This window comes from Geotrypetes seraphini, chromosome 2 (genome assembly GCF_902459505.1).
Source record: "Geotrypetes seraphini chromosome 2, aGeoSer1.1, whole genome shotgun sequence".
Lineage (NCBI taxonomy): Eukaryota > Metazoa > Chordata > Amphibia > Gymnophiona > Dermophiidae > Geotrypetes > Geotrypetes seraphini.
This window is the reverse complement of record NC_047085.1, coordinates 198,281,759-198,295,236: the sequence shown is the minus strand read 5'-3', so window position 1 is coordinate 198,295,236 and position 13,478 is coordinate 198,281,759. Positions and strand designations below refer to the sequence as shown.

The 13,478-nt window shown below is 41.8% G+C and overlaps 1 protein-coding gene across 4 annotated transcripts in view; it reads left to right on the top strand.

Moving 5' to 3' along the window:
• The window catches only part of HIVEP1 (HIVEP zinc finger 1), a 365,398-nt gene extending 352,412 nt beyond the window's left edge, over nucleotides 1-12,986 (top strand). For all 4 annotated transcript variants that reach the window (XM_033934667.1, XM_033934663.1, XM_033934665.1 and 1 more), the window contains 2 exons: nucleotides 9,457-9,959; nucleotides 11,137-12,986. In XM_033934667.1, coding sequence (XP_033790558.1) covers nucleotides 9,457-9,959; nucleotides 11,137-12,252 — 1,619 coding nt within the window. In that variant the 3' untranslated portion in view covers nucleotides 12,253-12,986. The remainder of the gene's footprint in view (nucleotides 1-9,456; nucleotides 9,960-11,136) is intronic.
• Nucleotides 12,987-13,478: the final 492 nt, after the last annotated feature.

Here is a 13,478-nt window from a genome sequence, read left to right as displayed (position 1 = left end):
GAAAGAATTGAAGCTATGTCCTTCAAATTTAGAAACCCAATGAAAAGTTTGCAAGCATCTACACGGTGTCTAGAAAAAAAAAAGGGACCCCTGACATAGTTTGAAAATAGTTTTCCATTGTATAAACATTTAGTAGGATCTTTCAAAACACATTAGTATAATGCAGTGGTCTCAAACTTGCAGCCCACAAGCCGCATGTGGCCTGCCAGGTACTAATTTGAGGCTCTCAGTATTATAAAGAATGTTTCTTTATGGCAAACTTGTGCCTTAAGTGTCCGTCAGTCATGTTCTGGAACGTTGCCTGCCTCACTGCTGTAACCTCACGCAAGCGCTTTCCTGCATCTGTACACGATTGTGAGGTGGAGTGGAGATGACAATCGCATACAGACGCAGGAAAGCGCTTGTGTAAGATTACAGCAGTGAGACGTTCCAGAACGTAAGGTAACCATTGGAGGCAGTGCAGCTTGTGCGTGTGTCCGGTGCTGGAGAAGATGAGAGCTGAAAGCGGTTGCGGACACGACCACCAGACACTTAGGCCTGGATTATTTAAACTACGTCCCGATTGTAGGCAGATGTAGATGTCCTGCAGCTGTCTAATCAGCCAATGGGGACTCATGTTTTAAAAAAAAAAAAAAATACTTCCCAGGCAGGCCACCTATATTGAAGGCGCCTCCAGGAGCCTAGGGAGGCCTGCAAGCTTGCTTAAGGTGAACCTAGGCGGCCCTATTCGTCTCCCTAGTAGAGCTTGAGATGCTTTCAATGAGCCCAACCCCTCCTGCCAGTAGGCCCTCCTGCTAACACCTCCCCCCTCCTTTATATCTCAGAGCACATCATAATCAATTTAAATAGATTTAAAGAAAACAATTCCACATTCAAAAATATTCAACAAGAGCAGTTTATTAGCCTTTATTTTCTTCTAACCTCCTTGGTCAGTCACCACTTCATACATACGGGTCCTTTTACTAATGCCTGCTTACTGCATATCATAAGGGGTTTACTGCAAGGTGCACTGAGGGACTCATTTTCAAAACAGAGGTCCAAAAGACAACTTGGACGTCTTACAAGTGAAAACGTCGCAAGTTCGCATTCTCTCTAGTTTGAGAATGCCCACGGACGTTTTGACTAGTAAGACTTTGACTATAGACTTTCTAGACCTCTTTCTGGTTGTTTTGTCTCTAGTGTGTCCTGATCTTAAGGGGGCGTGTTTTGGGCAGGCTTAGGACTTGGACGCTGGTCAGGCATAATCAAACCTTTAACAAAAGGTTCTAGGCTCTTTGTAGACATTTGGAGCTAGACTTGTTTTAAGAGCATCTAAATTTATTTATTTATTTATGATTATTATTTATATACCACTTATAGCCTAAATGGTTTGCATTCAGGTACTTTTATCATATTTCCCTATCTGTCCCGGTGGGCTCAAACTCTACTTAATGTACCAGGGGCAATGAGGGGATTAAGTGACTTTCCCAGGGTCACAAGGAGCAGTGAGGGATTTGAACCCACAGCCTCAGGGTGCTGAGGCTGCAGCTCTAACCCCTGCGCCACACACTCCCTGCTAAAAAAATTCCCAAACTGACCAGATGACCACTTCATATGAATGAAGCAGTGAAGTAAAGTTACGTTATGTATATGATTACAAGGTGTTTTGCCCGTATCACACTACTCTTATTTCCTTGGCATTTTGAGCAGTTTACATCACCCTCTGGGTCCCTTGAGAAAGAATTTCCAAACATGGTCCATGTCGGGACCTACTGACACAGTTGAAAGCTAAGTGGGAACTTCTTTCTCTCTTTTGCCATTGAAAATTAGTTTGAGTGTTTGAACAGTATGTTCATTTCAAGTTCTTTTTAAAGTAAGTCATACACAGTGATGGGGCGGTGGGTTTGGCTATAGGAGCTATTGCTCTTGGTCAAATTTCACAATTCCGAGTGTATGTGAACACTTAACTTACTTTATAAGTCAGATATATATTTTGCTCATTTGTATACTGAGAAGTCTTATTCAGTCATACAGTATTACTTTGACTTCTTTGCTCTTTAAGCTACGACAACACACACCCTCTACTATATTCAGTGTGACTTCCACTGGAGGGATTAAGGCATGAAACCCCCTCTTAGCCCTCCAGTGGTCACTTACCCCCTCCCACCACCCAAAGAAGTAAAAAAAAAAAATTAAAAAAAAAGGCCCAAAAAAGCCAGCACCTAACTTAAAGCACCATTTATAGAATATGGGCCTATGACGTGATTCCGGTGCTGTTGCTTAGGCACTGGTAGGCATCTTGAAATTTGTTTTAAGAGTGCTTTTAAACAGTGTTTTGCACTTAACTTAAGCACCGGTCGGGCACCTAAGTTAAGGTACTGTTTATAGAATATGGGCCTATGTGACCATCTCTGCGAAATGGTGACTAAAGTAGCAGATTCAAAATGTTGAGAATGACCAGTATTTCATGTCATGGCCCATCAGCAGTCTGCAAAAGTTACGTGATTGAATTCCTGTAACTTTTTAATTTATTCACATAAAAAGATGGGGCTTGGGCTGTTGTATTACAAATTGTTTGCTCTAACAGAATTCATTAAACCTCATTTTTTGTTTCTGGTTGCTTCAGTCACCTTTTCCCAGAGACGGTCACGTATATGTCCATTTTCTAAACTGTGGTGCATTTAATAGTATGGATAATATCAGAATGCATTAGATAGATTTATGTCTTTTTTATGCGTGGATACAAAAAGGAGAGGAGTATTTGCAACTTGAAAGCTGACATGAAAGAGATGTGCCCTAATACAACTGTCTGCTTCCAGTCACCCAGAAAGCAAACTGCTATGGTTTCAGTCAATAGGGAGATCAAAGGAAGAATTAGTCCACAAAATTAGCTTTGTCCACAAACACAGACAGCTGTAGTGCTTCAGGGAAGAAAAACCCAAATCAGAGAGGGAAGATTTTCTTACTACTCACTGGCAGTATCTACACACAGCTCTCATAAGAGCCAACTTTTAAAAAATTATTGGCAGTGCTAAACCTAATGGAAAAAATTCTCCCTGGAGAATGCTAAGAAATGTGTTCAATATTGGGGGAGCTCAAGCAATTACAGAACTGTCTCCTATGACAGCTATGAATCATCTAAGCAGTCCAATGAAGAAAACTAACAGAAGGGAATCTTTATCATATTTGCATTTTTAGATTTTACTCTGTCTTCAGGTAAATATTATCTCAGCTGCGATGTATCATCTTAAAGCAGATGGGTTAGTTTAGGGTCAGTTTGAAAGACCCACTAAGGGCTAGATTCATTAAGCAAGCCGATCGTGTATCGATCGGTTTGCAACCCTGACCAGATTCACTAACCTCATGGCCGATCCGATTCTGATCCGCACATGCAAATGAGAGTAAGCGGCATGCAAAGCAGGAAGGCCGCAATTCACTAAACTTTTTCAGCAACACCGACTGGGCTGACCGATCCAAAAAGAAGCGACTGGGGGGGCCAGACCCTCACGACCTTTCCTGCTCTCTGCTGACTTCTGCCTTTCTGCCCCAACTCACCTGCCCTGCTCAGCCCCACCTCGCCTTCCCAGCTCAGCCCCAGTGCGAGTCCGTGGTTTTAACCCGTGGATTTAAAACGGGTTTAAACCACAGGCTCACAAAGAAAAAAAAAAAGTCAGCTAAGTAAAAAAAAAAAAAAAAGCTCTGCCGAGCATGAAGGGCCAGCGCATTCGCAGACCATCTACAGTCAAGGAAAATGGTCTACGCATGCTCAAGGATTGCTCTCCAGTGATCCATGTGGTTAGTGGGGGCGTGCCATTTGCATGCAGGCCTTTAGTGAATTTGTCGACCTGCCTGCAATCGCCCACGGATCGGACACGGATTAGTGAATCTAGCCCTAAGTGAGCTAATTTGAGATGTTTATGTTTAAGGGCAGTTTCAGTTGAACTAACTAACTAGGTTTTCAGTTGAAAATCACTTGCACGCTTGTGTGTGTTTGTTTTGGACACTAAGGGGAAAGGAGAGATTCCTACTAGCACTTGTCAGCCAAGAGTGAAGTGGACTGGAAGGAATTTCCAGCCTTCAATTTCCCAGATGTGAGATTCAGTAAAGGAGGGACTATGGGTCATTTTTACAGTTAGTATTACAGTAAGGAGGGAAGGTACTGTATATAAGGGGTCATCCATAAATATCATGCTTTGAGAGGAGGTGGCAGTTAGACTTTTGTGATGATGTGGGACAAGAAGATGAGAGGGGGGGAGATAAAGGGTGCCTTTTATCAAGTCACTCTAGCGGTTTAATGTGCGTAATACCGCGCGCTACATACCTACGCCATCTAATCTCACCAGATGCTACTTAGTGCATATGTTTTATTGTCATGTCTATATTGTAATTTATGTAAACTATGTCATCTCTGCTCTGTCTGGATTATTATGGATGTACTTTGTAACCCGTTCTGGGCTCCTTTGGGAGGACAAGCTAAAAAATTGAATAAATAAAAATAAATAAATAGATATCAGAGTATTTTTTGGAAGGTCTACAGAAACTTCAGACACAATGTGCCAAGTGAGTTGAACTTAGGGGTGAATATATGGAATAACTTGTAAGTTTCAGCACCCCCTCCTATCCAAAGATTTGGGGCATGGTTTCAACCAGATGATGTTTACCACCGTGCAAAACCAGTTTCTCATTAACACAGGCATCTGGTTCATCCACACACTTTTCGTGTGTATCCACCTTGGAATTCTTAGGACCCCTGAGGAAAATATTTTAATCGAAACACAGATCGTGTTGGATCCTTACTCAATACAGTAAATATGGATTTGAATTATTCAAGACATATGTGAACCTGAACTATCTAAAATATATATGGATTTGAACTGTTATCCCCTATATTGATATTTTATTCGACTGAATAAAGCACCTGCATCAGGTACATCAGCTCTGCAGTTCCTTTTTGTTTTGACTGTTTTTATAGTCTCAACTAGGTCCAGAGTTAGGGGCCACTTTTTTATATGCTTTGAGGATGTTGAATGGGGACCCTCCTTGAAATTGGACCAGTTGTGACTTTTTGTATATTCATTGTATAACTATTTTTTGTGTATTCTCTGGAACTGTCACATATCTGCTTCCATCCATACTAGATTACCTTCTCCACCTCTTTAACTCTAGTCTAAAAAACAATTTGGTTCGAGTACATCTCCATGCTTTCAGTGCATTTCACTCTTCATTGAACAAGAAACCTCTATCTGCACATCCCCTGGCAACCCGTTTCATGAAAGGCCTATTCCACATGAAACTACTTATCAATAATAATAATAATAATAATTTATTTCTTATATACCGCCAAAGCCGTAGTAGTTCGAGGCGGTTTACAATGAAGAAGGGCTGGACAATCAGCGAAATGTTACAATGGAACAATCAGAGAAACTAGGTGCCAGAGAAAATGATACAATCAAAGAAAATTGGAGCAATCAGGGGAAATGGTACAATCGGCGAAAGATGAAGCAATCAGAGAAATAGGTACAATCAGAGCAAAAAGTACAGTAAAGAAGGTCAGGACAATCTGCATAAAGGATAAATCTAAGAATGTAGGTAAAACAAAGGGGAATCATACAGTGGATATAGGCATTTAGGTTGTAAATAGATTAGTTTTTAGTAGTTTCCTGAAGTTTAGGTAGGATGAGGTGCGGTGAGATGATGTGGGCCAGCCAGTTATTGAGCTGACCTGCTTGAAAGGCGAGAGTTCTATTTAGATATCTTGTGTAGCAGCAGGCCTTTAGAGTAGGATAGCTAAACAGGTGGGTTCTGCGTGTGTATTTGGATGGGCGGTCTAGGATAAAATGGGGTACCAAGTATAGGGGGGCCGAGCCAAGGATGGATTTGAAACAGAAACAGGCGAACTTGAATTGCACTCTTGCTTCCAAGGGTAGCCAGTGAAGTTTTTGGTAGTAGGGAGTTATGTGTTCCCATTTTTTTCAGTCCGAAGATCAGTCGGATTGCCGTGTTTTGGATGATTTGCAGTCTTTGAGTGGGTTTCTTTTGCAAGATCCCAGGTAAATGATATTGCAGTAGTCGAGTAGACTTAAGATGGAGGATTGCACAAGTAAGCGGAATGATGGGGCGTCGAAATACTATCAAGCCTCCTCCTGTTGCTTAAGATTTTAACATGGTACTATCTACTCTTATGATGGCTCCCTTTGAGCTGCTTATGTCTTGATCTCTCAAACTTCTCACGTGGAAAGTCATCTTCCTCATTTCCCTCACCTCTGCATGATGTGTGTGTCAGCTTCAAGCTGTTGTGTTGGAACCTTCCTACACAAGATTCTACCTTGACAGAGTAGTGCTTCGAACTCATCCAAAATTCCTATCCGAAGTTGTTTCAGAATTCCACCGCTACCAATCCATAGTATTGCCTATTTTCTTTCCAAAGTCACATTCTCATCCTGGAGAAGCAGCTCTTCACACCTTGGGCTGCAAATGTGCTCTGCCATGTACCCGGATCGGGTAAACCTCATAGAGGATCTTCTCAATTCCTTGTGGATTTTTGACCCTAATAGACTCTGAGAACCATCTCCAGTTGGCTACTGGACTGTATCTCCTAAACCTCCTAGAGGATCTTTTCAACTCCTTGTTGAATTTTGACCCTAATAGACTCAGAGAACCATCTCCAGTTGACTACCGGACTATCTCCTTCGCTGATGCTACAAGGCCATGTAACAGCCCACAATATCCAAGCTACGGCTGCTTCAATGACTCATTTCTGCTCTGTTGAGGACATCTGCAAAGCAGCTAATTGGTCCTTAATCCATACCTTTACTTCTTACTACTATTTGGAACAAAATTCCACCAGTATGGGCTAGAGGTCTGCACAGGAACAGGGATTATGGGAATCCCGCGGGTCCCATGGGAATCCTCCCCGCCTAACCCACAGGACTCCCACGGGGACCCCCCTCTGGCCCATGGGACTCCCACGGGGCCCCCCCTCTAGCCAACGGGACTCCCACGGGGATGGAAGGCTTTGGAAGCAGGGTTCGTCCATATAATATAATGAACATGTCAGCCTTAGTAAAAGAGGGGGTTTATAAGTTGATTACCTGAACAGAAAACAAAAAAAGGGTTCCACCAAAGAGATTCCACAAGGAAAACAGCAGCGCAAACACAAAAGAAACTGATCCTGTCAGAAGTAATTGATGCTTTTTATGGGGACGGGCGGGGATGGGTGGGGATGGAGAGGATCCTGACGGGGACGGGTGGAGACGGAGAGGATCCTGGCGGGGACAGGTGGGATTTCTGTTCCCGTGCAATTCTCTAGTATGGGCACTGCCTAAAGATTTAAAGTTACAGTGCATTTGGTAGCGCTCGTACCTGGTTCCTTGGATGACATCACCCACTTGTGAGAATATATGCCAAGTATATTTGCTTTCAGAGCCTATTCATGATCTTGCCTCTTTTTAATGGAGTCAAAGGTACAACTTGGCTGCATTGATGGGAGTCATTTTTCAAACATGGCAGGCTGGTCACTTAATCATTACTAGCTTCGCTACATGTTTTTTTAACAATTGGCCTCCACATGTCTGACTAGGGTTCCTAATGGTAAAAATGGCACTGGGTCATTAAGCATAACTTTTATAAAACAAGATGTTTGGGGAAGGATACTAAACATGATTTAGGGTGTGTTTGTGATAGAATAAAAGAGAATTTGTTGAAGATAGCCTTCCTACTTTTCCAAAAAAAATAAAAAATTTGTACAAGCCAAATGGATACTGCAGTTACAATACCACTACTGTCTGAATTTTTACCAGCCTCAAGCTAGAGTAAATGTGTTCCTTTACTGAGGGCTGCCAGAGGTGAACAGAAGATGCATCTGTATTTGGATGAATAGATGTTTGTGGGTATCTCTGTCAGTGCAATAGCAGATGTCCGTAGAGCATTTCAGGTAACGCTGCTAAATGCCAAATACCATTTTTTAAAGCTGTGATCAATATCATTGGGGTGTTTTTTGTGGTGAGATTTTTTTGGCAAATTATTTTTTTTACATATTTGGGAAGGAGAGAGGTTTCATATATTTATCCTCTAGAGGCTATAAATATTTTGAATGAATTGAGCAAGGTCTGCAAATACCTTTTGTAAATATGTAACTTGCTGGTTTGATTTACAAGGGAAACTCCATAGAGAGTTCCCATTGTGAAAAAATAGCTTGCAAGTAATATTGCCTTTTACTGCACCTTGATTCACCGGTAGATTTGGCAACCTACAGGATCTCAGGTTGCTGAATCCTGTTTTAAAAAAATAATGCTGATTGCAAGCCATCTCACAAGCAGTATTATTCCTATAGTCCGAGAATATCAGGCCTCAAAGCCACAGCCTGATGCTCCTGGGCCAGGAGAACAGGGTCTCCCTCCCTTCCCCAGGCCTCAAGGCTTTTTCTGCCATCTCAAAACTTCTTCCCACCAATATAGAGGCTGCCTTTACAAGCTGTGGTGGTTCAGGGGTAAAGTTCTCTGGGCAGAAGCAAAGTACATTCACTCCTGCCTAGTTTGGCACCTTCAGGAGAATGTTGTGACTGCCATTTTCCTAAAGGCACCCACTAGCAATGTTTTTGTGTGACTATCACTGGGGGTCATATTTCCTTATAAGGATGCATGACCGCTAGTGGTACTCATGACATTTTCCCAAAGGCGCCAGATGAATCCCCCCTCCCCTCGGTCCACCACTTTTTATAAAGATAGCTCTTATGGGGAGTGGGGTGGTCTGGGAGTCTTAAGGCTGCAGCAATAGTCAGGGTGTATTGAGACTGCATCTTGAGAGGGGCCTTCAGATGATGGAAGGGTGTCCGATACCAGGGGAGAGCTTGAGCTGGAGGGCACATTGCTCTTCCAGCCAGGGAAAATTGGACCACAGCTTAGTAGTCCAATGCTTCCTGCCAGTGAAATAATCTCCCAAAAAAGCTGGGATTATTTTACCATGATTTTTGGGCCCTAGCACAACTTGCGGTATGTCAGTACAAGACACAGGGTATTTGCATATTAGTAAGATGCAAAACATATATTTGCATGTTTTATATCTCATTACTGCCTAACCCATGGCCAATTAAAATATCGCTGTGGCGTTTTATTTCAAGCGGCATTAGAGCTCTGTAAGTTGTGTAAGAGTCAAATAATGTGACCTTAGGGCCTTAACTCTCCTTGATTACCTTCCTTCCCTCCCCCTACTTCCCCAAATGGAGTAGGAGAGTTTTCCAATCAAGAACAAAGTCATTTTAGTCTGTACTTATAATTTATGGAATGGATTGTGTTGCATTCAGCTTGGTGTTCTACTGTCATTGATGCCAGAATTCCATTATTTCCTTGTTCATTGTACTGCAAGTGATCAATGCACATCTTACACATAGGCAAAAGTGACTTGATTTTGTTGTTTTAAATCTGTGAATCTCAGTGAAACTGCTGCTTCTCTAATTTTTTTAATTTTAACTTTCCACAGTTGAGAGGCAGAAGTATAGTTGTGAGAGGCCAGGATATGATGTGGAAGATTCTGATGGTGCAGACGATGACGACAATGAGGATGATGACGAAGACAGCCAAGCTGAGTCAGGACTATCTGCTACCCCTTCAGTTACAGCCAGCCCCCAGCATCATCCAGATCGATCCAGCCACCATGAGCCTTTCAGTGCCAGTGAAGAAACCAGAATCGCAGACTGCTTTTCTCGGGGTCAGGCAGGTCTTGTAAATATTCTGCCCAAAGCACTACTCACAAAGATGACTGCACTTACCACATCATCAGACTTCAGGACTGCAAGGTCACCTGTAGCTGGCAGGCATCAGGAGACAAATGTCAACAGCGTGCTACAGCATGCAGCAGATGTGGACTGTACCCAGTCATCACCAGCCTCCTCTAAATCCCCCAGCTATCAGATGTCCGTAGACTATCCAGATATAGAAGTTCTGGAAGGTTCCAGAACTTCAGAAACTACACTCCTGACAAAGGCAAGAAAATGCAAGATTATTTTTTTTGTTTTTATGGAGAAACAAGGGGCCTTGGCTTCAGAAAAATGTGGCTTAAAAAGTTCTATAAATATGTAAAAAAAAAGAAATCACTTACTAGGATATGGTCAGCATTAGCTTTTTCAATAGATAAATGTGTGTGTGTGTATTTATGTATGAGTGCTGATTTTTTTTTTTAATTTCCAAGAAGTAGATATGGCAATGCTGTGCTGGTTCTTTTTAAGCTCATACATGTATGTTTCTGAACCTGCAGTTGGACTGCCTTAGGGCTCCTTTTACAAAGGCATGCTAGCGGTTTAACACGCGTAATACCGCGCGCTAAACCGCCGCCACCATCTTCTCTTGAGCAGGCGGTAATTTTTAGGCCAGCACGTGATGAAAAGTCGCGCACGTTAACCTCACTAGCGCGGCTTACTAAAAGGAGCCCATAGTCTTCATTGTTGGGTCACAATGAGAGGAAGAACTTTGTTCGTTTCATCATGGCAGATGAAGGAGACGTGTCAGTGAGAGCACGCAGTATGGCCAATTGTTTCACCACGTTTCCAAACATTTTCCAAGTTTAACACAAAATTCAATCACATACCTCTGGCGTGCTCTCCCAGACATGTCTTCCTCATCTGCCATGATGAAATATACGAAGTTCTTACAGATTAATCTTCTGATAGTAAATAAACAATAGTGAAACAATTTTGTTTTCCCCAGTAATAGATTGCTTTGTTCTAGAATCTGCTTGGTAGGGTAATTAGTTTGGTATTGTGCCCAATGACTTTTTTCAGTACCAAGTGAATGTTTCAGAGCACTATATTAGTCTATATATATTTAGCTTCAGTGCTTAATGTGGTAAGTAATATATTTCTTGAACTATTTTGGGTGCAGTTGAATTTACCTTGAATAATTGTTCATTTTCTTTCTTAATGAAGTATTCATAGGAAGGCAAAATGAATAATTCTTCAGAAAATGTGAAATCAGAATTCTATTGAAAGCAGCAGATTGTGCAGTCAAAAATAGAGAATTATTTCTTAAGAAGAACATAAACTGGAACTAGGGGGACTCTGTTTCTATGGGAAAGAACATAATTCAAACTTCTCTAGAATTCTGTAATGAAAATTTCATTCTTCCTTTAAACTGATCATTAAAGAATAATTTTCTTTCTTGTTAGGACTCCTCTGCAAAGCTGCCTTCGCCACCTGTGGATCACAGCACGCAGACTACGACAGTGTCGGATTATAAAATTCACCAAGAGAAGATACTGAAGGCTACAGAAATAGCGGTACCTCAGACTCACCTCTTCAGTCATCTTCCTTTGCATTCACAGCAGCCAGCACGAACACCTTACAGCATGATTCCAGTAGGGGGAGTCCAACTGGTACCTACGTACTCCACATTTGTGCCCATTCAAGCTGGACCAGTACAGCTCACTATACCTGCAGTCAGTGTGTTCCATAGACCGACAGGTGGCCCTAGTGACAATGCTTCTGGGGTATGCAGCTCTACAAATCCAATAGGAATTGCTGAAGTGAATAGTGTTGTACCATGTATCCCAGTAGGCCAGGTAAGTGTGCCAGGCCTACCAAATCTGAGTGCACCTAGCCTTCAACCCCTTCCATCACTAAGCATGGAGACATTAAATTTATTAGGGCTAACAAACACGAATGTGGCTTCACCAATACACCCCTCTGGACTTACTTTAAATGCTGTAGGGCTACAAGTTTTGACTGCTAGCCCTTCTCAGAGCAATCCAGTTCCTCAGACACATATTCCAGGACTGCAGATACTAAACATAGCACTCCCTACTTTAATTCCATCCATTAGCCCACTAAGTACAGAAGGTCAGGGCAAGAAAGCTTGTGAAACTCAACAAGAACAGATGCCTGTCAGCCTTCCCATCAGTCATTTCAATCGGACTAGCAGAACTGGATCTTCTCAGGTAACTCCTCCTCTACAGGAATATAATGGAAAAAGGATATCGCACCCCGACACTTTACATGATTACAAAAGGCTGAATGCTCAAGAGAAAACAAACCTAGAAGAAGTTGACCACGTGGATCGCATGAAACCACAGAGCAACATCAATTCTGTTCTGTGCAAAGCAGTGTGCTCATCAGAGCCCTTCCTCAAGGTGACTAGTGGAAGTGTGCCTGGTCCCCAGGTTCATGAGACTCGGTCTGCTGAAACCCAAGTTCAGAGGCTAGGTCTGCCACGCAAGCAGAATACTGTGCAGTTTAGTGATGACAGCAGTGATGATGATGAAGACAGACTTGTAATAGCAACCTAAAAGCTTTATTTTTATATATACATATAAAACACTTAACGGTTTGTTTGCAAACCACCTTTTCCTTAAAGCACATTTTTTTCTGACACAGACTTGTACTAATCTTTGTGCAATCATGAATTCTTGACCAATAATTGTGTCTTGTCGGCTCCAGCCATTTTTGTACATGTTGTATAGACAATTGTGCCTTTTGCAGTTTTATGGTTTAGAAACCTGTACAGACCCTTGAAAAAAAAAATATATATATATAATCATAAAACCAAGGTAGTTGTTTGTGTTTAGTCTACTAAAACAAAAGATTTAATTATATATGTTGCACTGTTAAATGTAAATTTATATGGCTGTGGGGAAATGTTTTTGTGTACAGTTCTAGTTATGTAAAACTCCATTATTTATTGTATCCTTATTCATTTTGGAAAATGGGTCTGTCCATCTTCATGTTCAAGAAGGTAGCTTTATACTTAAAAACAGAATTTCTCAGTGTTGAGCAATGTTCCAATAAAATTTTGTTTACTGACTTTACCTTTGTTCACATGGGGGTATTTTGAAAGGGTCACTGATATTTAAGCATAGGATTCTGTGCACAAAGTGCAAATTCTGTCTTCCACACCTTCCCATCTAACTGATGTAACCTCGCTGTCCTTACAGCATCTCTTGTTGTTCTTGTTGTATACCGTCTTGAACTGAAAAGGTATGACAGGATATAAATAAAGCTATTATTATTATTATGCACCTAATTGCTGTTTAGGAATACTAAAGTAAGTCGGCATTGTCACGTTGACCTTTATGCATGGCCAATTATGCCTTGTCAATGGCTGGTGTAAATGACCACAACTAAATGCTGCATTTGTGTGTGTAAATGACAGTGTTGTAGAATCTTAGAGCATACGTGCTAGACACGCCCCTGTCCTGCCCATGCCCTCTACTCCAAATTGGCACCCACTTGCAGTTATAAGCTATAGGTTTTGCACACTAACCCCCAGATTTTACAACAGTTGCCCAAATAATTCGTTAATGATCTCCAGCGATTTAACTAGTGGAGCAAAGAGGCACTTAATTGGCAGTAATTCTGATTTGGCTGCATGCTACTCTTAAATTGTACACTTCCCCCTCCCCATTTGCAGTTTCGGCAATCGCGATTTCATATATTTGCAATTTTTGGGGAGGGGGAAAAAAGGAAAAAAAAACATAGTTTAGCCTTCCCCCTCCCCCCCCCCCCCCCGGCGTCC